Source organism: Eretmochelys imbricata, chromosome 7, assembly GCF_965152235.1.
Source record: "Eretmochelys imbricata isolate rEreImb1 chromosome 7, rEreImb1.hap1, whole genome shotgun sequence".
Classification (NCBI taxonomy): Eukaryota; Metazoa; Chordata; order Testudines; family Cheloniidae; genus Eretmochelys; species Eretmochelys imbricata.
In genome coordinates, this window is record NC_135578.1 from 22816523 (window position 1) to 22843180 (window position 26658).

Consider the following 26658-nt stretch of genomic DNA (forward strand, 5'->3'; position numbering starts at 1 on the left):
AGATAATAGTTTGTATTCATAGTCTGTTCTTCACATCACCCAGAAGAACAAGAAAGTCCTCATTTTCAGGGTCTTGAGGAGTCTCAGCATTTACTCCTTGGGGTGGGATAGGTCTACACAAACAAGACTAACACTCTTGAACCAGTCTGCAAAGCCCTGCCTGCCCTAGGGAATTTTTTGCAAGAGTTCTCCCGCTGTTGCTACGCTGGTCCAACTTCAGTGGTGTCAGCCACCCTGGTGGCCTCGTGCTTCTAGGATTTCAGGGAGCATGCTGTCTAACCCTACCCACAGATGCAGTGTTTCAAGCACCCTCTCCTAGGATCCCCACTTTGCTAACACCAATGGAGCTAAACTGGTGTCCGCAATGGTAGGAAACTGCAACATGTCCCTAGTGTGGAAAAGGCTGACCTGGCCAAGTAGCTTGACAGAAAGGAAGACCAGTCTCAGCCTCCTTCTGTCTGTGTCATTCCAGGCAGTGGGGATTTAAAAGGCTCTAAGGAGCTACACGAACAGTTCAGCAAGAGCAATCAGAAACGTTTTTCTTTAAAAAGTAGATAAAAGTTTTAAAAATAAACCAAAGCATCTTTTCCGTCATGTCACAGCACTGTCTGCAGATCAGCAGGGCAGAATCCAAAGGCAGCGGAACGTCCTGGCTGTAGAGAGGCTGCACTGCTCGTTAACGAGAGAAACAAGGTGCCTACATGACTTCAAAGACCTGCACTAGCGTCCAGTTCTCACTCCTGGTGTTTCCCTTACCTCAAATTGAGCACTTCTAGAAGCTGGCTGTGTTACCTTTGCCCCCGTCCCACTCACAATTCAAACCACCACCACACCACAGGATGACCATTTCCTAAAATCTTTGCCTCCTTCACTTTCTTTGGCTGCCAGGCACAACAAACAGTCATAGGAGAGACACACAAAAAATCCTCAAATGTTTAAAATATTCTCACCCTGCCATCTCCAATGGAATGCAGCCATTTCTTATGTCAGAGCCTCCACCGCCCCAGAGATCCCCATTGGAATCGCACCCCCGCAGTGCTACAGGCATAAACCTATTTGCCATCAGTGAATACAAACCAACCACAAAGGTGCCACAAGACTGGCTGCTGCAGCTTTCAGTAGAACAGCCACGTGTTTGGACCACGATGAGGTCCAGGAAAGCCATGCCAGATTGGAGAGATGCAAGTTGTTCTTTCACTGTGAGGAGGGTAATGGCAGGTCCTGGATAGTCTTTAAAAGAACCACGTTCTAAGTGCAAGGAAATAATTTCAATACATCCAGCTATAAAATCTGTTTAGGCCAGTGAGACTGTGCTAGGCTGCAAGCTGTAATGCACCACAGGTCAGGAGAAGGAAGCTGCCACGGAAGTAGTAGCAGTTTGCCTGTCTGCCTGCATCCTATCTACCACCCAACCTAAAACACTAGTCACCTTGATCCTAGCACTCTGCTGGCTTCCTAGAGTTCTTGGTCGGTTATTGGTCATTGGCAGCCAGGACTCATCTGGGGCTTCTGCTCTGCCTCAACCATCTGAACTCCTCTGGAGCCTTCATCTTCAGAGCCAAAAAGCTTCCTCCTCTACAGCCCTCCTTGAGCCCTGGAATTCAGCCAGGATTGTAAAGCAGAGTGCAGATCTGAAAAACCTCACACTTGGCCAATTTTATTCTTAAAATTCAACCCTAATTCAGTGTAAAATACATAGCCGCTTGTCACCGCAAGTTCACAGTAGGAGTTCAGTTACACATAAGCGTGATCTTCAGAGACCCTTCTATAGCCACTGTCTCTCCAACAGACAGCAATGCTGGCTCTTTAAAAGTCTCTTTCCTTGACCCAAGATATAGCTGATCTGCCAAATCCCAGACAGTGCCCCGTAATGGTCACAGGACACATTTAACAGTTCGCTCATCAGTGAGTCTTCTCCCATATATGCCCAAAACACTCCTTGTAATTCCCATTTTACTACAGTTCATAATTTCCATCAGTATCTGCTGGAATTGGGGAATAGCCCTGCTCTCCCAGGCTTCCTCTCTCCAGACAGCGCTCTTCCTACAATACAATGCAGTATGACTTGGGAAATGGGACCTGTTGAGACAGCCCATGAAAGTGCCTTTGGCTCCATGTACTGAATGCTTCGTACATATGCGCCATGGAGAAGCCAATCTCAACTCGCCCACCCCAAAATCCCACTCCCCTCCCAGTTACACAAGTGTTTTCAGTCACTGAAAAGGAATGGGTGCCAGCCAGGCCCATCTTCTGGGTCACAGCTACATCTGGAACACCAAGGATCAGGAAGGTTCAGCATTTAGATATTTATGAACAAAGCTGGTCTAGGCTGTTATCACATGAAGATACAAAAGGTCCTTCTGGGAGGGCTGGAGCTGTTTTGTTCCATGATGGGTTTTTAAAAGCCCAGGGGAAGAGGGAAAAGCCACACCAAGTGGCTGAGGACCAATCTGTGATGCACATCCTAGCAGCTGTGTGATCAGAGAGGGTGGCATCGTGCTGGAGGTCTGGATTGCTTTAGGCATTGATGGCTTTCCAGCGGTCACTGTCAATGCTGTTGACACTGCCCACATGGTAGGGCATTGAGGCGACGTCATCCAGGTAGGCTGTGGTGTCGATCTGGGTGCTGGAGTAGAAGCTGGAATCCACACCCTCTTTCTTGGCCACAGCGTAGGCATGGGGGAGGTGCACATCAACATCCTCAGGCTCGTCCACTTGGCATTTGTAGGAGAAAAGGATCTTCGGCTCAGACCTGGAGTCAGGTAAAAGAATTAAGATCCTTGTTAAGTGCTGCAGTATCACAAGAGATGCAACAGCAGCTACAAGGAACCTGCACTGCCCTAAAGGACAGTCTGCCAGAGCACACTATCCCATGGTGCTCGCAACAAGAGAGTTCCATGATTGAAACAGCAGGGGGCTCTGCAGCTCAGCAATGAGGTACATCAGCAGAGCTACAATTGAACAGCCATGGCTGGAATGCGGTGTGTAGAGGAATATGCTTTCATCACAGCACATTTAGCTCCTAAATACCAATGGTGAAAATCTTGGTGTCACTGAAATCAATGGGAGTTTTGCCACTGACTTAAATGAGGCCAGGCTTGCATCTCAAGGCTCCTCCAGGGGATTTCAGACTTGCTCCGAAAGGAGGCTTTTTTATCTGAAGAACCAGCAGTTTCCATCTACAGCCAATTCCAAACCAAACTTAGCCCCCTCCAGACTGCATATAAGGCCCCAGAGACAGTTCTACTTGTTCTGAGAGTACTTCAAGCCCTTAAATGGGGTTAAGAATCTGCTGCTTCTTCCCCCACTGGCAAATTGGGGGAGGGATAGCTCAGTGGTTTGAGCATTGGCCTGCTAAACCCAGGGTTGTGAGTTCAATCCTTGAGGGGACCATTTAGGGATCTGGGGAAAAAATTGGGGATTGGCCCTGCTTTGAGCAGGGGGTTGGACTAGATGACCTCCCGAGGCCCCTTCCAACCCGGATATTCTATGATTCTAAGATTCACACAAACATGCTTTTGTGTTTTGTTGTGTCCTGTTCTTGAAATATTGGTAAAATGAAGACACTGCATTTCCTTGGTCTGGCCACACAGTGGCACCTCAAGCCCAATAATCAGTTACTCAGAGAGCATTTGTGAGGGGCGGAGGGATGTTCAGGGAGTTCCTAGCCTCTGGTTTTGAATATCCATCATGCTAGCTAATCCACAGACCCTTTCTCTAAACCCATGAGAAAATCCAGGAGCCAAAATACCAATTTAATCCTGCTGTGGGACTCAGGCTTCGACTAATCAGTCCATTATTCATTTCAGTGACCAACAATTTAGCTCTTACTAGTGCTTTGCAGATATTAACAGCTTAATCCTGACAAATTCCTGTGAGGAGTTTAAGTATTATCCCCATTATACAGATGGAGAAATGTAGTCCCAGAGAGGGGAAGTAATTTACCCACAATCACATAGGGAACAAGCGCCACAGCCAGGAACAGAACCCAGTTCTCCTGAGTCCCTACCCAGTGCTCCATCCACTGCTTTTATTTTACAAACGGGGCAAGTTGGGCACAAAGATCAACTGACATCAAAACCTCCTGTTGGTTTGGCTACTCACCCAAAGAAGCCTTTCAGGAATGCCACATAAATGAGAGGTGCAAAGAAGCTGAAGTAGAGGAACGTGGTGACATCAACACAGCTTTGGAGGCAAGAAGAGACATGCAGTCATTTAGCGTCTGCTGTCTAACGAACACAACCATTCCATCCAGTGTCAAAGACACACTGGGCGGGGAGGGGGGAAGAGAGGGTGTGGGGAAAACAGCAGGAAGAACCTTCTATGAAACAAGTACATGACCTTGGTGCAAATGAATGAGTTCTGCCATCAAAGCCTCACCATTCCCAGGCCCTCAAAGACAGAACCAACAGGCCCCAAGCGTCAACAGCACAGTCTCTCAGTCCAGTACATCCCAATTTAAACTCTCGGCGAGCTCCTTAATAGCAGGGCATTGCACCTCATAGCAGATCCTGCCAGTTCCAAAGCACAACTCAAGGGGTGTCCCCACACTACTTCTCGGAAACTGTCTGTCTCCATGTCTTCCATTAATATCCACTGAACATGGTCTCTCTCATTGTGAAAACCCCAGACAAGACGAAGCCAATGCCCCACCCTAGCACAAGAGGCCAGTGTGGAGAGAGCTAAGGAACAAATCCACAAACCCCTCATTCCCAGTAGCTTCCTACACTGTTGCTTTTTCCTACAGGGAGATCTTAACAGAAGTATTGTTTAATTCATGCCAACTACTTTATTTCCCTTTAAGGACAGTCAGGAAGTTCATTATCCCAAGACTGCCTGTGGCAGGGGGAGAAGGTGATAAAAGGCACTCATTAAATAAGTCGTCTTAATTGGGCTACAGACTTCTCTTCCTCCTGCCAACCCAAGGACCCATCTACAGTAGGAGGCAGGATGCTGGGGCCCCCTGCATACATACCACAATCCTTCTATGATATCCACACAGAGAAGGGCGCTGCCCAAGCCCTGCACCAGATTCAGCAGAGCGAGAATTCCAGCATAGACATAAAAACTCTTCCTAGCTGTAAAACAGACAAGGACACAAGGATGAAATCTAACCCCATCAGCACTGACTGAATACATGATCATGATAGACACACTCTGCTTGATGGAGGCAACACAACACGTGCAGAGGGGAAGTGTGTCAAGCATTTAAAGGGAGAGCGCTATGGAATGCTTGGAATGCAGGGAGTCCATGTCCCATATTCCTTCCCCATACCACATCTTCTGCCAGGAGCTCTGCTGGAGACCAGGAAATAAATAGCTATATATTAATATGGTATAATGGATGAAACCACAGGCTCATGCATCATCAAGAAAAAGGTGGAGTTAAAAAGGGTGGTGTCAGGGCAACACATGCAAGTCTGTTACAGCTGGGCACGTTGACCCAGCATTGGTCACAAGGCAAACAAATGTGTAGCACAGGTGGCAATCTTGGACACAAAGGCCTGCGACTGAACCGGATGAGGTGCTGTGGGTCAGGAATGAAGGGCATTAGTAAAGCTGCATGGAGGACAGACAAGAGGCATTCTGCATCAGGTGTGAGGGTATCAGCAGAACTGAAAGAGGCAAAGACTGGAATAGCAGGGGATACTGCAGATCTGGAGCAAGGTGCATTGGCAGAGCTGTGGTCTGGTGAAGCCAGCCCGGAACCTGCCTCCAGCATGTCCTCTCGCTTTGGTGAGCATCACATTGACAACTTTTTTTCATTTAAAGAATGAATAATCTAATGCAAGTATTCCAATAACCTAAACCACCCATTCCCCAGTTCAGCTACTGCAGCCATTTCAGGATGCTCCAAATGTATCATACTAACAAAAATGGCAGAGCTGCCAAACCAGATAAGACTGATTAGCAACTCCCAAGCAGTAAGTCTGGAAAGCTTAGAGCTTTTCCTTCCCAAGTAGCCAGCCAGCAGCTGTATGCCAAGATGACACCATCTCATGTGCTACACAACAAGGGGCTTTACCTTTCAGAAGCCAAGTCCTTCCTTATGGTACTCATCACACCTTACAAGACAGTCTTACTAGGACTCAAACACATTACACCTCTCCCCACACCCACAATAATGGAAAAGCCCCATTCTCTTCATTCAATCCCTTGATGGTCACAGTGGGGACACAAACATGCTCTCTCACCCTCTGTCATCTCAGGAGGGAGAGACTCTGAAATGCAAGACATGTATTCTTGTCAGCAAGTTAAGGAAGTATGGGCTGGATGAATGCACTATAAGGTGGGTAGAAAGCTGGCTAGATTGTCGGGCTCAACGGGTAGTGATCAATGGCTCCATGTCTAGTTGGCAGCCGGTATCAAGTGGAGTGCCCCAAGGGTCGGTCCTGGGGCCGGTTTTCTTCAATATCTTCATAAATGATCTGGAGGATGGTGTAGATTGCACTCTCAGCAAATTTGCGGATGATACTAAACTGGGAGGAGTGGTAGATACGCTGGAGGGGAGGGATAGGATACAGAAGGACCTAGACAAATTGGAGGATTGGGCCAAAAGAAATCTGATGAGGTTCAATAAGGATAAGTGCAGGGTCCTGCACTTAGGATGGAAGAATCCAATGCACCGCTACAGACTAGGGACCGAATGGCTAGGCAGCAGTTCTGCGGAAAAGGACCTAGGGGTGACAGTGGACGAGAAGCTGGATATGAGTCAGCAGTGTGCCCTTGTTGCCAAGAAGGCCAATGGCATTTTGGGATGTATAAGTAGGGGCATAGCGAGCAGATCGAGGGACATGATCGTTCCCCTCTATTCGACATTGGTGAGGCCTCATCTGGAGTACTGTGTCCAGTTTTGGGCTCCACACTACAAGAAGGATGTGGATAAATTGGAGAGAGTCCAGCGAAGGGCAACAAAGATGATTAGAGGTCTAGAACACATGACTTATGAGGAGAGGCTGAGGGAGCTGGGATTGTTTAGTCTGCAGAAGAGAAGAATGAGGGGGGATTTGATAGCTGCTTTCAACTACCTGAAAGGGGGTTCCAAAGAGGATGGCTCTAGACTGTTCTCAGTGGTGGCAGATGACAGAACGAGGAGTAATGGTCTCAAGTTGCAGTGGGGGAGGTTTAGATTGGATATTAGGAAAAACTTTTTCACTAAGAGGATGGTGAAACACTGGAATGCGTTACCTAGGGAGGTGGTAGAATCTCCTTCCTTAGAGGTTTTTAAGGTCAGGCTTGACAAAGCCCTGGCTGGGATGATTTAACTGGGAATTGGTCCTGCTTCGAGCAGGGGGTTGGACTAGATGACCTTCAGGGGTCCCTTCCAACCCTGATATTCTATGATTCTATGCCACCATGCAGGGATTTCACCACACAAGAATTAGCTACTTGTGCTTTACAGAGCCGCAAAGTAACCCACATTTACCATGGATGCCTACCTGTATCCCACTGTGCTCTGACATTTTTATCTGGCAGTATGAAAAAGTGCTGGCAGCTGGAGGGCTAATACTGACCACCTACACCAAACCTACAGTATCCAAATCACCCAGAAAATGGAGATCCTACTGAGCAGCAAACCTCTACTCAATCCCTTGCCACATACCCAATGTCCCAGTCACTGGTTGAGGAGGGGGTGTGTGTGTTTGCTGTAGATTTGGTTACAGGGGATACCTAAGGAAAATGCAAACCAACCCGCACCCCCAATACATGGTTCTGTCCCAGCATTGACTGGTTATACCATATGAAGCCTGGTGTGTCCACTTACATGGCAGAGAAATCCGGTCTTTCAGGGGAGTTTTTGGAAGAATCACCACCAAGGAATAGACCTGTTGAGGCAGAAGGAAACAGCTAGGTCCTTGCCCCTTGCAAACTGTTCTACAGTTGGCTTGGGGTTAAACTGCAAAAGTCTCAAGGGAGTGGTGGATGTGCAAAGTGCCAGGCACCCCATTGGCACTACATAAATACGAATTCACAGGTAAAAGGAAGGGAATACAGGTAACCAAGCCATTGATATTAAAGCCAATGGGAGCCCTAGGTGCTCAGCAACTTGCTGGCTCAGGCCTTTAGGGGCTCTTCACTCTGGAACACTGGGAAAAGGCATCAAGCAGAGCTAGAATTTTGCTGCCAGAAATGGAGCCCCTCCCACCCAATCTTCATCTGCCCTCCCTACCCCTCTGAGAGGCATCAACTCCCAGGTGTTCCCAGTTACAGCACTGCACACAGGGAGTTACAAGAGAATAAGCAGGTCCCTTTGGGGAGCCAGGAGCTGTCTAGTGCCTGGGGTTTTGCATTTGATTACCTGGACCCAATTCTCACTATGCTGTTTAGAAGACATCAAGCAGCTAGGTAAGCAGAGATAATAGACACACTGACTAGGGAAAAGGTATCAATTTGATACCTCTCCAGACTGTCTTTCCCTGTGCCTCAGGGAGGGTCAGAACATGCTTTGTCCTTACCAGAAAGAAGAAACAAGAGCTGGCAAGCCAGAAGTGCCTTCCTCCATGGCCGTAGATATTGAAGTCTTCCGCTGAGAGGTGAGCATCAGGGTAGAGAATCTCCAGTGTCCCCTAACAGAGATAAAGGCATTATCAGGACACAGCCCCTTACAGACCCCTCTATCTCCCACACACACACACACCCCACCACAGGATACTGGATAATGGATATTTGCATTTACACATGCTCAGATAACTGCTCCACTGAACCCTGCACCTTGCATTGCTCAGACATTCCCTCCCGCCCCCAGGCAATTCAGCCTCACCTAGGAAGACAGTGGATGAGATGTGGGTGAGAAGCTGGGGACTCCAACAGAGGACTCCAACACAGCAGAAGGAGTGGGAAGAAAGTGGCAAGGGTAGGTGTCTGTTTAGTAACAGATAAGCAGCCATCTGAATGTATGTGCAATCACATGTTATTGCCAAGGGAGAGACTTTTCCCCTGGGGCCCAGGGAGCAAGCAAGCCAGGGGACCAGCCACAGTGCTTGGGTCTGGAGAACAGCTCCTGTGATGTCCCAGAAAACAGAACAGATGGGAGTCAGGAGACTGGACTCAAAGGACCACTGGTTCTGACCTAGAATGGCAAGTGCCATATTCCCTCCTCCAGAACTGACACTTCCTACTGTAACATCCAATCTGTAAAACCCTTGCACTTGTGCACAGCTGGGAAAGAAGACCTAGTCTCATATACCTGGAGCCCATCTGAAAGCAGGCTGGACAGATCTGATTGCACAGACAATGAAGAGAAAGAGGGAGTTACTGAATCCAGATACAGTTCAGCCACTTGGTATTTAATGAGGCTCTTCCAGCATATCATGTGGTAACAATCAGCTCACTGCCTCTGTATGTGAAAGCCCAAACACTGAACAATGACTGCCCTGTTACTCTGGTACTGCCTCAAATAGAGAAGCTATTACAACTATTGGTCACTGCCACTAGTGAAGATGAGAACTTGCCCAGACACACAGCACATTGTTCAGAGAGAGCGAGACGCAGCTAATATACCACGTGGTAATGTGATGGGAAGTGGCAGCTCTCAGCTCCGGAAGAGGCAGGAGAGGCGAGGCTGTGAGGGCCCACTGGACAGCTCTAGTTCAATAAGCATGTCCCATTTCTCCTTCCAGTTAGGATGGAACCAAAGACTGGATTTGCAAGTAATTCCCTAGATGTGAAAAGCTCTAGCACCCACTCCTCAATCCCTTCAACCAGCCAGTCCCCGCCCTAACCTGGTATCGGACTCCCTGACCCACCACTGAGCCAGCCAGTCCCCTTGACTTGGGTTGTTTTCAGTCCACTGCTCTAGAGGTGAAAGGCTCCAGTCTCGCAGAATGGAGATTACTCTTAGCCATGCTTCTTTCCTCCCCAGACTCCAAAGCAACAGGCCCCTTTCTCCACACAGCTGGCCAGCTCTTCCCAGGCAAACACTGCTCAACACCAAACAGCCCATTCTCCTTCGCTAGCGCTAGCTTGCAAGCCCCAGTGTGCTCACCTGGGTAACAGAGTAAGCCAGGGACAACACTGTGGTGATCACCAGTACACGCTTGACACTGGACTTACTCTCAAGATGACCTGAAAAGAGCAAGGAGAGATCATACCCCCGGTCACCCTCACCACATCACCTGTCTCCAGGAGTTGCTGTCACACTAGAAAGCCCTTGTCCACCTCCACCCGCAGTAGGAGGATTACAGCTCATTTAACCCATGGCAGCTGTATTACTGCCCAGACTGCTTAAGCCTTTCACGGGACTCAGCATGTCACATCTATAAAACAGGAGAGTCTGACCCTGTTTCCTTCCCACCTGTCCCCACCCCAGAACAACAACTTCCAGTACGGTTACAAGTCAGAGTGAGCAGCAGTGTTATCTACATAGAACTGCTGGAAACTCTTCTCTTCAGAGAACAGTTAAAGGAGGAGTCAAGACAGGGCCAATGTCATTTGGGAGAACCTGCATTGAGGTTGTGAGCCCCCTGAGGTGGGAGATCGTGTTTGGATATTGCACTGATAAGCATGACAGAAATATCGATGAGTACACACATGCACCCGAGGACTACTCGATGCTAAGGAGTATCTCCCTGGGCTCGAATGAAAGCACCTCTGACAGGCTGCAGAGGAGGCTTCATCCTGCCCATGCCATTAAGAGGGAAGAGGCAGCAAAAGAAGGTGGACAGTAGGGCCACGGAAGAATCTCTCTCCCAAAGACAGTGGGGTTCAAGCAAATATAATAATGATTTTAAGAAGAATTTGCCCGTGGAAGAATTTACTTGCTGGAGGGGACATTTTCAAATGTCAGCTTGTGCACCAGCATCCTCTCCTTCCCCCAATTTGCATGCACCATCACCACAAGTACACGTGTGACTCCAACATACATGTGCTGTCCTGGCAACTACATGAGCCACACAGGAAATTGCACATATGACCCCGCAAGTCATTTCCAATAACGAGTGTCTTACTTGTCTCCCATCTTTATTCTAGTGATGCCCCGCTTCACAGGATTACCCCACCCCTGCTCCCCCGCAGGCAGAGGCCAGGCTGCGCACACCACCTCCACGAAAGGGAAGACACACATCCGGAGCACTGGAAAGCAGGAAGCCTTTTGGCACCTACCGAAGGCAAGGCCTAGAATCACCACACTCAGCTCAATGGCCAGGAGGAAGAATCTCGTGATCTCCCACAGGATCTAAGAGACAACAAAGACCAGGGTTAGGAGGGCCAGGAGCCAAGGGGAAATTTATTCAGTGAGACTCCACCCCCTTGCTCTGGGGGAAGACACTCTTGAGATGGAGCTGATCATTCACATACACCAGGGGTGGCCAAATTTACTGATCCTCCGAGGTGCATATGATAATCTTCAGAAGCTTGAGAGCCAAGCACACCTGCTCAGGGCTTCTGCCCTGCAGCAGGGTGATGGGGCTCAAGGCTTCAGCCCCGTGGAGGTGCCTGCCAGTATCTGGAGCTTAAGCAAGAGCAGGGCTGAAGCCCTGAGCCCCGGCTGGTGCCTCCTGAGGGGCTGAAACCCCTAGATCCCCTCGCCCCCCCACCCCATTTCAGGGCAAAAGCCCTAACCTCTCCCCCCCAACCCCAGTCTGGTAGGTGGAGAATGCGGGGCTCCGCAAGCCACACTGTAACTATAAGAGAGCCACATATGGCTTGCAAGCCGCAGTTTGGCCACCCCTGCCATATACCTTCCTCACCCTTTGCAGAAGATGCAGAGGAGGGTGCCGAAAAGTAACTAATCCCCCCAATGATACCCCTTGCCACAAGGCCCAGCACTGCACACACTGCCCACCCAGCAGAGGAGGACTGAGTGGGAATGAATGATGCACCACCTGAAGGACTGAGAAAGTGACCCCAGTTCAGCATAGTTAAAGCCTTCCCTCTGGGGCAGGGTGTGTCATCTCTGCTGCATTCCCAGTCACTGACAACCCAAACAACATGTCTCTTCATCGCCTTAGAAACTAGGACTACTGGAGCTATCTGCAGCAAATCTATGACTGGGAAAATTCTAGTGCCCTCCTCTGGTGCTGCCTATCCAGGGATCTCAAAGCATAATAAACTCTTAAAGCCCCCTAAGGGGCCGGTAATTATTATTTCCATTTCACACACAGGGAAACCAAGACAGAGAGGTGAAATGATTTTCCCTAAGGTGAAGCAGTGGTATATCTGGGATTAGAACCCAGGAGTTTCAGGAGTACCCAGTATACCCCCTGGGGGAGTTACTCATGAACTTCAGAAACCAGTCGCACAACAGCAATTCCTATTTAAAAAGAGATGCACCTTCTGTTATAGCACCCCATCTTGAAAAGCCACGTAACAGCACATCCCCTGTAGGGAGTACTGGACAGGATATCTATGCCCCTCCATGATTTCCCAGCACCACAAACAGCAGAGAGCTGAACAGAGAGACAGACAGTTACTCTCATGAAATCTCAACCCTTATTTAATGTTCAGACCCTGACGCATGCAACAGAGGCTCAGGAAAAAGGTTACCGTGATCTAGCTAGCCATTCACAACAAGTAGTGTGTTAAAGAGCAGTGGTCTGCCACAGGGAACATCAGGGAGAAAGGGAACCTAGAAACTACAAGGGCACCCAGGGAACTCTGACTAGAGAAGGTTACATTTTCTAGGTCGGACTTCTGCCTCCAACAACACAAGAGTTACAGAGCATTTGATTTAGGGGATGGCCTCTTGTGTTAATCATTTAACTCTCTAGAACAAAATTTACTTTACAAAGACGTTTCCTGTTTGCTCTTTGCTGATCCAGAAACATTCAGTTATTAGGATCACAATGGACTTTAATTGTTGTTTGTTCTCAGCACTTAGGAAAGTACCCCACATTTTTCACAACGCTGCAGCCAGGGACATTAAAGTCTGGGTGTTGCCAGTCATTAGGCAATTGTAGGAGGACCTGGCTTAGCATCAAGATGCCTCGCTGATTCATTCTCTCCTCACAAGATGGAGATTTTGCTACTGTTGATGTGTTATTTAGGAAGTTCGTTGTTCCACAGATCTGGATGCAGTGATCCTTTGGATAGGGTTATCAAAACAAGACTCCACGGTATCGACACACCACGAACGTTGCAGATAAAAACATTCTTCCAGTATGCATGTAAACAGGAAGCTGCTAATCACAAGGGCCATAACTGTGCAATGCAGAAGTGTCTAGCGTCAGTGCTGTACTCACCTTATCAGCAACTGTGGCAGCATCAGAGGCACTGACTGTCATGGAGACAACAGCACGAGCAATCCCAACTAAAGCCACCACGAACACCTAGGAAAAGAAAGCAAAGGTGAGCTGGTGCCCATATGCTGCACATTGCCCAAGATGATAATCAGGAATTCTGCTCTAGGAACCAGTTTCCACCTTAGCTTGGAAGCTTAACAGTTAGTACTCAGGGACTTCTGAGTCAGGGATGCAAGATAGAGTCCGGGGGCTGGTCTCCCTCTCCCCAGGCTTACTTGGTGTGAGTATTGCATAGGCAGCAGGCTTAGACCCTGTGAAGGAATGAACACCTAATTGCCCTCAACAACCGGTGAAAAGAGCCTCTTCCAGTCCTTATAAACAATGGCGGGGGGGGGGGGGAAGAGATTCTCCAGGGTTCAAGAAGCTAATTCTTTCTTTCCCATTCCCACCACCTCAGCCCAAGTCAATCAGCAAAAATACCACTCCCAATGATGAGGGCAAGTGCCTAGTGACTCAATATACAGAGCTCACCAGATAACAGATACCACAGGGTATCAGCTAACAGACCTCAGATCTGTTATAAAGCAGAGCTCCACAGACCATTCATTCAACACTGGCAGCCCTCAGGAATGCAGAAGATGGGAAATCAGCTGAGGCCAAGGGCTTTCATGTTTCTGAAAACACAAGTCTGTCCAAGAAGAGTTGCCAGCATTATGGGCTAAATTATGCAAAATCCTCTAGGGACATAAAGTGGATAAACCTATCCCAATAGGGGGAAAGGTCAAATCTGATTAACCAGTTCACAAGCCTTACTGGCCTTTCCACGGTGAGGGTAAGCCAGGGGGGGCCATATCATCAAGTGTACTGCATGGGTGTTTTGAAGCATACCACCTACTACAGATCTTCATAGCACCCTCCTGAGCAGTCCAGCTTTACATCCCAGTGGGTGCTCTGAAGGACACCCTTGCAGTGGGGTGGGGGAAGGAGTCAACCCCGGAGAGAACGCAGTGTTGCTTCTCACTGGAGTGCAAGTTTGGGGGAAAAGTTGCACTGAGAAGCAAAATCTTTGAATGCTCCATGGCACCAGTTTAGCAGCAATATTTTCCTCCCCTGTATGGGACCTGGATCTTCGTTGCTCCTGCTCTAAGGGGCAAAAGGCTGGCCTCTCCTCAAAGCCCATACTTATTTTTAACAATAAAGAAACTGCATCAGCTCACTAAGGAATCAGTAAATCGCACTAATGCAACTCTTCAGGTAGATTTTGAGAAGGGGAAAGAGGAGATGTAGGCTGTCTTTAGCTGTCACCAGTCCAACAGGCTGCACCATGCCCTGGGAGAGGACAATCTTCATTCACTTTTTAGAAACCAGGCAGAGAGTGTTGTCTGAAGGGACACTGTCAATTTACAAATCCTGATTTCAAAGGAAACATTTTATGTCCTCTTTTTCCTACCAGTATACCCGAGATTAGAAAAGGGAGAAATGCTTTGCACTGTCTCTGCTGTTGGGTTACTTTTTTCCTCCTCCCAAAGCCAACAGTCTAGACAGTTTCACTTTTGTTTCTTTCCTTTAGTTTTTGGTCAGTTGCACTTTTCTGTTCCATGGCACTTGCTCCCTGCTGAGCCAATTGCACACACACAGACACCATTGGGAAAGGTTTAAACCCAAATTTAAAACTAATGCTTTTTAAAATTCCTGGACATTTTTCTAATTATTAGATTGTTCAAATATTTCCTACCACCACAGGCCACTCCCTGACATGCTGGGCCTTCATTACTTGACTGTACCCCCTTTCCACAGCTTAGAACTGCCAATTACAGATTGAGTCTAGGTTTGCTATTATCTGTGCCTCAGTTTTTCACACTTCCTGGTTTCTGTCTGTTACTACTCATTCCTAGTTTGAGGAAAGACACCTCTCCTCTTGCTCATGTATAAACAAGCATTTCCCTCTACCAAGGTGAACTCTGTCCAGCAGGGCACTGTACTGCTGCCACATTACTCCCACTGACAGACAACAGATATACGCATGCTGTTTTGAGGCAGCCAGGGGCCTGACTGCACACCTGTGACAGTAGTAGCTACTACAGAGACTTTCCTATCCTGATTAGAGGCTGCATGTGACTTTTTAAACTGTGGAAAGGGAAAGGAGATCCTATGTGTTTGAGACTGTTCTCATCCACATGTTCTGTTTTCACCCTCCAACCTCACATCACCAAGAATCCATGAGAACACTCTCAAAACCAAAGCTGGACCATCCAACTGGAACAAGCAGCCACTTTCCCACTGCCTCAGAGAGGAATTCCCAGGCTGGGGGTCTCTAGGTTCCTGGAGCTCAACTGGAACCCATCCCATCAGGATTTTCTATAGAGGGTTAACTAATGTGCAGTCTCTTTCCGGCAGCTTTCATGCATTTCGTTTTTCAGGGGATTCACTTCCACTATATCTCAGGGAAACGTTAGTGTTGTTTTAAATGTGACATATTGTAAGAGAGGCAATGAGCAGGGAAGATACAAGATACTAGATAGCAAGGTGAAGTAAAAAAAAAATTGCGCTAGATTAAAAACAGGTCACGTAATGGCAGAGAAAGACCCAACCCAAAACACCCCTATCCAAACATCCCCCAAGTCTCAGAGAAGTGGAATCCTGATCGGGATCCAAACTCTGACGCTCTGTGCCCATTTCTAACAGTGAATCTTAATTTAAAAAGAAAATCTATATGTTTATGCAGGAGCCAAAAGGCTTTTACCTCAGAGGGATCTGACTCAGGTTCTCCCTGAATGATAAATGTTCTGGGAAGACGGGTGAGGGCAGACAAAAAACAAACACACACACACCACTTTAACACTCCCCAATTAATTCAGAGAGCAGTGCTGGTACTCACTAGTATGTAGAAGGCAGTAAAGATGGGGCTGGAGGTGGCATGGATCTTGGCCCTGGCAGAGGGCAATTTCCAGAGAAGAAAGACAAAGAAAAGTACATTGGGAACCAGAAGCATAAGGTCCCAGTAGCGGACTCTGCAAAAAGTAAAATAAAATAGTTAAAAGTGCATTTGCATGATCTCCCTCTACCCAGAGGCAGGCACCAGCCTCACTTTCCCCTGCTCCCACACCTGAGAGGGAAAGCCATCATTCCCTGGACAAGGTCCAGCCCCAGCTCCTACACCTCACCTGGACTTCCCAATGTCTTCATATAACAAGAGCAGGCACTTGTGTGGCACAGTGATGTTGGTGTCGTTGATTGCCCATGTTGTTGTTTGGGGCAGAGCCGTCACATTATCTGAGGCCATAACCAGGGCAGTGGCAGCAGAGTGGGTGATATTGTTGTACGTGGAGAACCTCACCACAGACGTCACGGACTGGGACATCCTGCCTCTACTCTGGACATGGTACAGAGAGTTAGAGTCACACACAATGGGTGCTAAGACCAAGCATGATACAACACAGAACAACCAAGATGAAAGCAAAAAGCAACCTGAAATCAACTGAGCAGGAAGATGAGCAAAGAGCGTCCCTGACATTAGACCCTATGTAACTGCATCCTACTCACTACCGCAAATTACCAACATCAGCCCTTTTCATCCAAGGAACTCCAAGCAGTCATCAACCAACTAAATCCCCACCACTTCTGGGATATAGGTTACTATCACTGTCCCTAATTTATAAATGTAGAAACTGAAGCACAGAGTTATTCAGTGACTTCTCCAATGTCACATTGGGAGACAGCGAAGTGTAGAACCCGGGGGCCCAGGGTCACAGTTACCTGTTCTGTCCACTGTACCACACACCCTCTCCCGAGCATTTTGAAGGAAGATGAGATTGGTTTCAGCAGGGGAGTGGGCAGTTACCATATGACCTGTCTTTCCTGAATGCATACACACACTCTCCTTGCCTATATGCCTGACCTATCTCCACATCTCTCAGGTACCAGGGGCTGCTCCTGCTGGGTTATTAGTTGTCATTCATATGTTATTGGGCCAAATTCTGTACTCACATCCATGAAATCCCAAGTCGTGGCCACTGACTTCAGTGGGGTTGCAGAAACTGGCCCCATGATTTCTTCTAAGGACCCAACCATACCACAGTCCCAACTAGGCTCACACACATAGTACTTACAAACAGACATGCAGATTATATACAGATCAGTCCAGCATCAGAGAAATGCAGCCTGTGAGGCAGTGTCATGCCATGCTTCATGGGATATGATGTGTCATGGGGTTAAAGCAGACTGGGAGACGGGAGACCTAGATTGACAGGAGACCTACGCTTAGATGATTTTGGGGATTGGTCCTGCTTTTAGCAGGGGATTGAACTAGATCAGTGGTTTCCAAACTGGGGCGCACACACCCCACGGGGTGCACGAGATGATCCCAGGGGGTGCGCGGCAGCAGGAGCGTCGCCGGACGGCACTCTGCCTTTTTTTTTTCTTTGGCGGCAGCTCTGCACGTCCACAGCCAGTGTTCCCCTGAGGCTGGTTTTCCGGTCTTCTTCCGTCGGTGGCACGCCTGTGGCTGGTCTTCCAGTCTTCACCCTGGGAGTGCGCGAGCCAAAAAGTTTGGAGACCTCTGGACTAGATGACCTCCTGAGGTCCCTTCCAACCCTGAGATTCTATGATTGCATCACTAGTCCTGCAGCTGACGTGATGCATGACCTTGGTCCAATCCCCTCTCTACACAGCAGTTTCCCCTGCTGTAAATAGGAACCCGACCCCCTTGCAATGTGCTTTACATTTCACAGACACAAGATGCAATACAACTGCAAAGTCCTGTTCTCTCTCTAGAACCCAGCTCTCCCCAGCAGAGCCATCACAGAGCACAGTGAGATGAAGAAAACCTGTCTACTGTCATCACAACGTCACATGTCTCTGGGTAGCGGGTATAGACATGCCACTGACAAGGTATGGCCACTGAAAAAAAACCCACCACTCACAGTAGCCAGCCTCAGACACTGGTTCAACTGACTCAGGTTAGTGGGTCTCACACTATTGGGCTAAAAATAGCAGTGTAGACATTCTGGCTCAGGCTGCAGCATGGGCTCTGAGACTTCTCAAGGGAGGAGGGTCTCAGAGTCTGGGCTCCAGCCCAAACCAGGAATGTCTACACGGCTAATTTTAAACCCTGGAGCATGAGCAAGAATCAGTTGACCCAGGCTCAGAGACTTTCCATTGCAGGGTTGTTGGGGTGGGGGGGTGGGGGAGGGTTTGTTGGTTTTTTCACAGTGTAGACGTACAGATAAAGCTTCAGCAGCCAGTTTGCTGTAGCTAATCCAGGATTAATCTCAACAAAATTCCCCTTCATGTGGTTTCAAGCCACAGCCACCACTGTGAAAGTGAGCAGACGGGATGAGTGAATTTAGGAAGGTAGGGGTTTTTGCCACATGCTGGCAGCAGGAGTCAGCAGATGGACACTCTCACAGATGGGAGAAGGAGAGGTACAGCTCGGTGTCATCTGCTGAACCTTTATCATTCAGGGTTTACTCTTCCAGGGGCTGCCTGAAACTCTCATACACAGAGCTGTTCTTTCTTCTGGAAAACTGGGATCCTTTCCAGGGCTTACAAGGAAGGGTGAGTGGAGGAGCTCTCTGCTAACAGACCCACTTTTCACCCCTACATTCTAAAAGGTACTTGTTGGGCTGTGAATTTCTTTAATGATCACGGTATGTTTCACTGCCTTAGGTACATAACATTAAACAAACACACTCTTGGGAAGATTAACTTTGTGCTGAGGTGGCAATTGCTGTGCCAGAAATCCTAGTTTGGCAGAGGTTCCAATGAGTGACCTTCAGATTATGGAGACATCCTCTCCTCCCCCAAGAGGTGCATTTCATCTTCTCCACTTCCCACAATTCCTAATCAGCGTAGTCACTGAAACAGGCATTTTCTCTAATTACTTTGCTCTATCCTTCTAGCCTGACACATGCGACGGACCTCTTCACTCTAGGAAGGGCAGGAATTGGGAAAGAAAGGGCGGATACCATCATGCTTACCCACACAGCAGAGATTCTGCCTAACTTTTTTTTAAATAGGATTCCGAAGGGAGGAAAAACAGCACCATGAGCACAGGGAGGGGAGAGAGAGTCATGAAAACAACTGTGAACCATGACACCCCAGTGACATCCACTCTGGGACATAGCATCTGACCTGCCTTCCCCAAGCAGAAAGAGCCTGGGTAGAAATCAGTCTATCTGGGAGTTAAATAGGAAAGAACAAACATCTTTCTTCTAGAGGGCATCCCAGAGACGCCAGATCCTCTCCTTAAAAGTCACCGGTATCATGCAGATACAACAGTGGTGATAAGCAGAGCTGGGCTCGCCAGATCTAAGATCTACAACCACAAAGCCTTGAAGGGCAAGTCGATACTGAGCTTGCCTCTCAACCAGGCTACTAGTTCTGGGCAAATACTATATGTCCTATTTTTCTTCCAAAGACGCTTGATATAAAAGCAAAGTAATAAGACATCTAGCACTGAGGAACAAGCCAGACTAAGTTGCACTGTTTATAGTGGTTTGGGGTTATAGTAAGGAACATCAGGATAGTGAATTGATCAAGGTCCTTGCTCTGCTCTCATTGAAGCACTGGGCATTTTTGCCACTGACTTCAATGGGAGCAGGAACAGTGTCCAGGCTACATAGCCTTAGCTCCTTCATCCACCACAGGATTGCACCTTAACAGCATATTCCCCAGGGCTTTGTCCAGTCTAGTCTGAAATACAATCAGCTGTATGTATAGGGAGAGATGTTTCATTAGGCCCTTCTACACCGCCAACACCACCATGTTAAACTCTGTTGAGGCTGACCTAGGTTGGGCCCGGCTGTGTGGATGAGGCAAAATCATATTAAAGCCAGATAAAAAAAAAAAAAAAAAATTAGTACTATATCTCAGGTCAGGTCCCTCTTCTTTCTCCCACAGGAAGTATTTCTTTGTCAGACAGCAAATCAATTCACACTCTTCCTTCCCCATATTTTGGGCAGAGCTGAAGCCATTCTGACCTAAACTACATCAATTTCTCTGCCCAAACCCTGGACTCAGCCAGGCAGATGTTCCTGTTTCTATTGTCCCTTCTATTTAGATCTTACCGTTATTATTTCTCTAGGCCTAGAAGCCCTAGTCATGGAATAGCATGGAGCACTCATGTTATTGTTGGTGTGACTTAAAAATGATGGGTATTTTTGCCCCCCTCACTAAAAAAAAGGTGGATTTTTTTTTTTAAATCTTATCTTATTTTTAATTAGGACATTCTAACAATTTCAAAGATAGATGAAGTTTGTGGCTGAAATTACTGGACAGCAGTCTGATCTCTCAAGGCTCGTCTCCTCCACAGCTGAGTTACACAGCTAGCAGAAAGAAAAGGAGGACTTGTGGCACCTTAGAGACTAACAAATTTATTTGAGCATAAGTTTTCGTGAGCTACAGCTCATTTCATCGGATGCATTCAGTGGAAAATACAGTGGGGAGATTTATATACACAGAGAACATGAAACAATGGGTGTTACCATACACACTGTAACGAGAGTGATCAGGTAGTTGTAGCTTGGTTTCCCAGACTGGTGACGAAAGGATATTTTTCTTCCTTTCTGAGAACCATGTTAGAAACCTGTTTATCCATTACATGGCATGATCAGCAGCTTTTCCACGTACAAGCAGCCCTGATCACAGAAAACTCTGCTAACATCCATCACATTTAAATGCAACTGTTATTGCAATGTCTTTTAAGGTGAAAATAAGGGTTGGGGGGTGAATTGGGGGTGGGGAGAGGAAGGTTGAAACACAGCTTTTCAAGAGTCATCAAATCAATGTTTGCTTCAAATTTCTTGCACCCTCATTTTGTCCTCGGGACAAGCTCACACAATGGGTTTTTCCACCCAGTGGCAGAAATACATTTACTTAATTCCCCTCTCAGTTTCAATTTCAAATCAGAATTTGAAGCAAGTTTTAAAAAGAAAGAAAAGAAAACCACAATGCTAAAAAAATAAATAGCAGAAGTCTCAACAGTGACCCAAACCCCCAATATAATGAAGCATAGGTTATGAGCAGAGTCCTTCATACATACCCCTTAGATTAGCACAGCAGACAGGAAGATAGTGCTGCCTTCTCATGGAGGGGTGAGAGGAATAGCAAAGAAACCCACAGTAAACAGAGTCAACATACCCCATGTAGGAGAGGAGGGAAGGTGGGATGACCACCTGCTTAAAGCAAATGAAGGACTCTGGTGATCCTCACCCCCATTCCAGCCCCTTTATATCACACACGAGAGGTACCAGAGCACAATAAATGGGCCCTAGAAGCCCTGGTTCCAGCCACAAGAAAATTGCCCCAGTGAAGGCAGTAAGGATGCCTCCAAAGAGCCACCTCACCAACCACCCTTGGTCCCAAAGAGCACTGTAGCCATAGAAGGCTAGGTAACTCAGGCTCCTATGTCTAAGAGAGATGTCTGTGTCATGCTGGTGGCCTGGAGCACGACTTAAAGATGTCTTAGTCACCCCCACCCTTCAGCTACAAGTTCTGAACAGTACCACATAAGAGAATCTCACCTCAGTTATTGTCTCAGTTCTGTCACCCAAACACTGTGACAACTCAGGCAAATCACTTAGCCTCTCTTTGTTTCAGCTTCCCCATCTGTAAAATGGGGTATTCCTCATCCGCCTCGCCAATAGGGCTGTAAGGTTAAACTCATTAAATTCTGTAAGGTACTTCAGGATCTTTTGATGAGACACACCTAGAGAAGTGCAAAATATTACATGCACTGGAGATGAAAGGTCTTAGCGTTCTGCCATTTGAGCTCACTTGACCATGCCAGAGCAGACTTGGTTGAGAACAGAGATTTTCAACCTGTGATCTGCAGACCCCTGGGGGTCTGCAAACTACATCTAAGATTTTGAAAGGGGTCCTCACCTCCATTTGAAATTTTTTAGGGGTCTGCAAATTAAAAAAGGTTGAAAACCATTGGTTTAGAACACAATCTAAGTTTTTAAAAGCTAGTGTTTTCTGATGTGTGTGAGGATTAACAATAGATGCAACATACTCTCACACATAAGTGTTACCACTGCCATCTATTTCAACAATTTCTCTTTCCTAGGTATCCCATCCTTAGTACCGCACAGATATTTTTTGCTCCATGTTAGCGATGAGTAATTTTTAGTTGATCATATATTGCAGAATATTTCAAATTTAGTTTCTGTTCACAATGAGTACCTGGAGCTCAACTACATTGCAACCAGTACCGTGGAGTGATCATATTAAGTACCACAACAAAAATCTTCAATAAGAAAGACTGCTTGTACACCCTTGGCAGATTTAAAGTCCAACAGATCAACTGCCTTCAAACTCACCTAAAACAGTATCAAAATCCAACAGAATTGTTTGAAAAATCTTAAGTTTGGTCCTGATTGTGCAATGAGCTCTGAGTGAACAAGGTCCTGAGCCCGCATGGAGCCCCACTGTAGGATCAACACCTTACCATTAAGTAAGAAACTCAGGCCAACATTTTAAAACGTGTATACCTCATGTTAAACACCTAATTCCATACTTAGCACCTAAACAAGTAGCCTAACTTTCTGAGGCACTGAGTACCCACCACTCCCAAAAGAGTTTGAAAATCAGGCCACCTATGAGGTGTCTAATGAGACATTGAACTTGAGGCACCCAAGTTTGAAAAGTCTGGCCTAAAATTTAAGTAAAACTTGCTCCCAAGTTAAGAGGCCAGGTCTGAAGGCCAGGTCTGTCAAATCCTGTTTCCAGTCATAACAATAGCTTTGTTTGGGAACACAGGGGTACTTCAAAAAGGGATTCAATAATCATCATAAGGAATTCTCCCAAACATCTCCCACTTCATACAGTAAAGCTGCACTCCCTCTTAGTAAAGGCTTTTAAAAGAATAGCATTTGTACATTCTCAGGCAGATCCTCAATATGCAGGCTCACATAAAGACTCCCAGTGATGGCTATAATTCACACATGATGCAGTTAGTTGTTGGTGCTTCCTAACAACAGCTGGGCCAAGCTGCCACTGCCTTCCATCTGCCCAGGAAATTTGCTTAATTTCCATTTTGAAACATTCACTTCTCACCCAAGAGGTTTGCAGTCAATTTCAATGTTTCTCAAAAACAACACTGAAAGCTCCCAGTCAGCAGCACCCAGGCAGGGAACAGACATTACGCTGCTAGAAGTTACTAGTTTATGAAACCCAGTGTACATTCAAAAAACACAACTAGCAAAAAGAGACAGTATTTCTCATCTTCTTTAGAACTCCTGAGACCAGCAACAACCTCCCCAACATACACACATCCACAGAATAAATAGACTGAACAGGTATTTATTTCCCGTTGAAGCCTGGTCTACATACAAAGAACCTGTCTACACCAAGAAAAAAGGTGTATTGTTAAACTGTAATACGTTACACTAAAATCCTAATGTAGCCAGAGCAAGTTATAATTTTAACATGGGTTAGCAGATCAGGAGAAGTCCTAGGTTCCCGCTAGCATGTTAAAACTATCCATACACACCCGAAATTACTTCACTATAACTAAAGGTTTGTTTTAAAGCTATTTAGTTAAACCTGTGGACACCCTTATGTCAGTTTAAACCTGGATTATATCAATTTAGCTTGTATTAGTAAATATATAGGCCCAAACTAAACCTACATAACCTGTTTTTAACTGATACAAGTGTGTCCACATGGGGGTTTGCAACAATTATTTTAGTTTTTAAAAGTGATTTTAAAAACGCATGCCACTTCTGCATGTAGCCAACCCCTAAGAAGCTCATCGCTCTCATATTAGCAGGTACCTGCCCAAAGGAAGGCTTGAGGAGAGGGGATATGAATCACAGAAATGCAGGCTGAAATGGACCTTGAGAAGTCATCAAGTCCAGGCCCCTGCACTGAGGCAGGGCAAAGGAAACCTGCCAGGTGTTTTTCCTAACCTGTTCTTAAAACACCTGCAAGGACCAGGATTCCACAACCTCCCTCCCAAGCCTATTCCAGAGCTTAACTACCCTTACAGCTAGGAAGTTTTTCCCTAGTTATCTAACCTAAACCTCCCTTCCCGCAGATCAAGCCCATTGCTTCTTGTCCTACCTCCAGCGGACACGCAGAACGATTGTCCACAGTCCTGTCTAACAACCCTTAACAGCTGACTATTGTCATCAGCCCCACACGGACCTCCGTCCTTGAAAAGATTTTGAAGCCCAGGGCGTCCCGGGAGCCCTGCCCACACAGCACCCGGCACCGAACTGACCAGCCCCGCGGCGACTCGCCCCTTCCCTTTCTCCCCCGCCAGCCCGCGCCTGGCACCAGGGACACGGACCCAAGACGTGTCCAAACAGGGCCCCGCGGACACCAGCGGGGCCCGCCCCCCACGGCTGCCAGCCCGGCAGCGGCCCCGCGCCTCGGGCGGTGCCAGCCTACAGCCCCAGCAGGCCTCAGGCCCGGCGCCGGGCTCCCCCTTGCGCGGAGCTGGCCCCAGCCGCCCCCCGGGAAACCCTCCGCCCGTGTCGGCGAGGCGCTCCCGCTCCTGGCGGGGGCCGGCCAAGCGGCGGGGAGCCCGGCCGCGCCCACCCGACCCGACCCGACCCGTTACCTGCTCGGCAGAAGCCGGCGCTGCCTGACCGGCGCTGCTCCCCGCGGGCCCCCAGCCGGGCCAACCCCCAGCCCCGGCTCCGGCGGCTTCCACCGGCGGCGGGCTCGGGGAGCGTCGCGAAAGAGCCACCCCACAGGGGAGCCGCAACCCTGCCCATGGCAGCTATCCTTTCGCTGGCGCCCCCTTTCCCTCCGGGCGGGGTCTCCTACGGCTGGACGAGCCCATGTAAGCCGGAGAGGACTCAACTTCCCGCAAGGGGGAAGGCATGGCCTATTCGTCTGGGGCTAAAATTGATATTTACAGAGGATCTCTTGGCCGGAGTTCTTCGCCCAATCGCGAGGCGCCTCAGTCAAAAGACTTGCCAAAAAGAGCAACAAAACGGCCACAGGAACCAATGGATTTCCCTGGGAGGCGGGACTTACCCTGCAGGAATGTCAGGGTCTAAAAGGTGCAGGGACACAATTCACTCCTCTCCTGCCAAGCACTGAAGGGTATTGGCAGAATGGGTGGGGAACTCGGAGAAAGGCGCTAGGGTGAGCAAGGGTGGCAGAATCTGAGCCACAATGAATACGGAGGGTAAAGAGAAAGCAGAGGAGCTGGGTAGAGAATGGAAGGTACAAAGCAGGGCAGGACAGGTACAAACGGAGAGATCTATTGCACGAAGGTCTAATGGAGAGAACTGGATTGCAAAAGAAAAGAAGCCAAATACTGGAAATCAGATGGAAAGGTCAGGATAATATAATGGATCCCAACACTAAACCAAACAGCTTAATGTGAGAGAGCCACAGGCAGTTTCAGGGTAAAACAATTTGATTGCACAGGACGTTATGTGTAAAATGCTTTGAGATCTCCAGACGGAAGCTGCCAGAGGAAGGCGAAGTGTTGAATAATTTGTGTTGCATCTCAGTCATTAGACAAAAGCCGTCCCTGAGGCAACTACCCTTTCATCTATCAACACCCACTTCCGCTGGGATCACGACAAGACGTTAACCAGCTTACTGTGACTAACTTGGGAGGCAGTTGAGCTAATATTTGCATAAATAAAGAGAACATATGTACACACTGTATCTATTTTTGATTGTAATTCCTCTTCCCCTAACCCACCCATTCATTGTCATGTTTCTTCTTGGACTGTAAACTTTTCCAGGCAGGATCCATGTCAATGGGACCATCATATTGACTGGAGTCTCTGGGCACTGCCACAATACAAGTAATATAATAAGAATTATTAAATAGGCTCATATAGTCCAAAGAGTTGCAGAATAGTGTCTACTGTCTTCAGATCTTTGTATCTTGCTTTCTGGAAAGTATAATTCAATTCTCATTGATTTAACTGAGAGCTATATTGAGCCTGGGGTTGGCAGAGGCTGGGGATACAGTTAAACCAGCACCCCACACTTTTAGAAGTTCCCTGCTGATTTGAAAATTTCACACCTTTCTTTGAATCCCTCCACTCACTGGCTACTTTTTTTTTTTTTTTTTTTAAAAGCCACAGCATACATAAGATACTTGTCTTCACTTTCCAGACCTTTGACAATCCCCATCGCCATCCCCTCCCACCTAAACCTTGTCATTCATTATCAAGATGTCAACCAACCTCCATTGCCCACTTGTTAAATTTTCACACAAGCACTATCATGCTTTTCCCATTCTGCCTTCACACTTGGGAGGAGCTCCCCATAAACCTCTGCAAAACTAACTAATTATCTTCCCTTCAAATTGCTCCTTAAAACTCTCCCCTGCCACGAAGCCTACAAAAAATTTGACAATGGTTAGAATGCTGGTGCATTGAGCCCACTGCCTACCATGCTGACCCATACGGTCGCATTGTTTACACACACACACACACACACACACACACACACACACACACGGTCCTCTGGCCTAAGTCTTAATAAATACTTTTCTATCTGG

General features: G+C 47.5%; 1 protein-coding gene across 5 annotated transcripts; it reads right to left on the bottom strand.

Moving 5' to 3' along the window:
* Positions 1 to 1288: 1288 nt before the first annotated feature.
* On the bottom strand, positions 1289 to 24911 carry TPRA1 (transmembrane protein adipocyte associated 1). 5 transcript variants are annotated; one of them, XM_077821555.1, is made up of 11 exons: positions 24774 to 24911; positions 16343 to 16546; positions 16057 to 16189; positions 13179 to 13265; positions 11101 to 11173; positions 9986 to 10065; positions 8457 to 8567; positions 7766 to 7826; positions 4976 to 5078; positions 4105 to 4185; positions 1289 to 2752 (listed from the first exon to the last, which is right to left on the bottom strand). In XM_077821555.1, exons 1-11 carry the CDS (start codon positions 24899 to 24901, stop codon positions 2518 to 2520), a joined length of 1296 nt encoding a protein of 431 aa, XP_077677681.1. In that variant the 5' UTR covers positions 24902 to 24911; the 3' UTR covers positions 1289 to 2517. The 5 variants fall into 5 exon arrangements, with proteins under 5 accessions (XP_077677681.1, XP_077677680.1, XP_077677678.1 ...); XM_077821554.1 differs by having other exon boundaries at positions 24745 to 24847; XM_077821552.1 differs by having other exon boundaries at positions 16343 to 16551; positions 24745 to 24831.
* Between the last annotated feature and the right edge of the window lie 1747 nt (positions 24912 to 26658).

Bases quoted from the DNA above. Each gene is read 5' to 3' on its own strand.
- TPRA1 (XM_077821551.1), bottom strand. From the start codon at position 16,692: ATGTCAGGGACGCTCTTTGCTCATCTTCCTGCTCAGTTGATTTCAGGT. The intron at 16,190-16,342 runs GTGAGGTGTAGG...TACTTTTTGCAG, and splicing joins GAAGACATTGGGAAGTCCAG to AGTCCGCTACTGGGACCTTA. The intron at 2,753-4,104 runs GTGAGTAGCCAA...ACCTGACTCCAG, and splicing joins TTCCTGAAAGGCTTCTTTGG to GTCTGAGCCGAAGATCCTTT.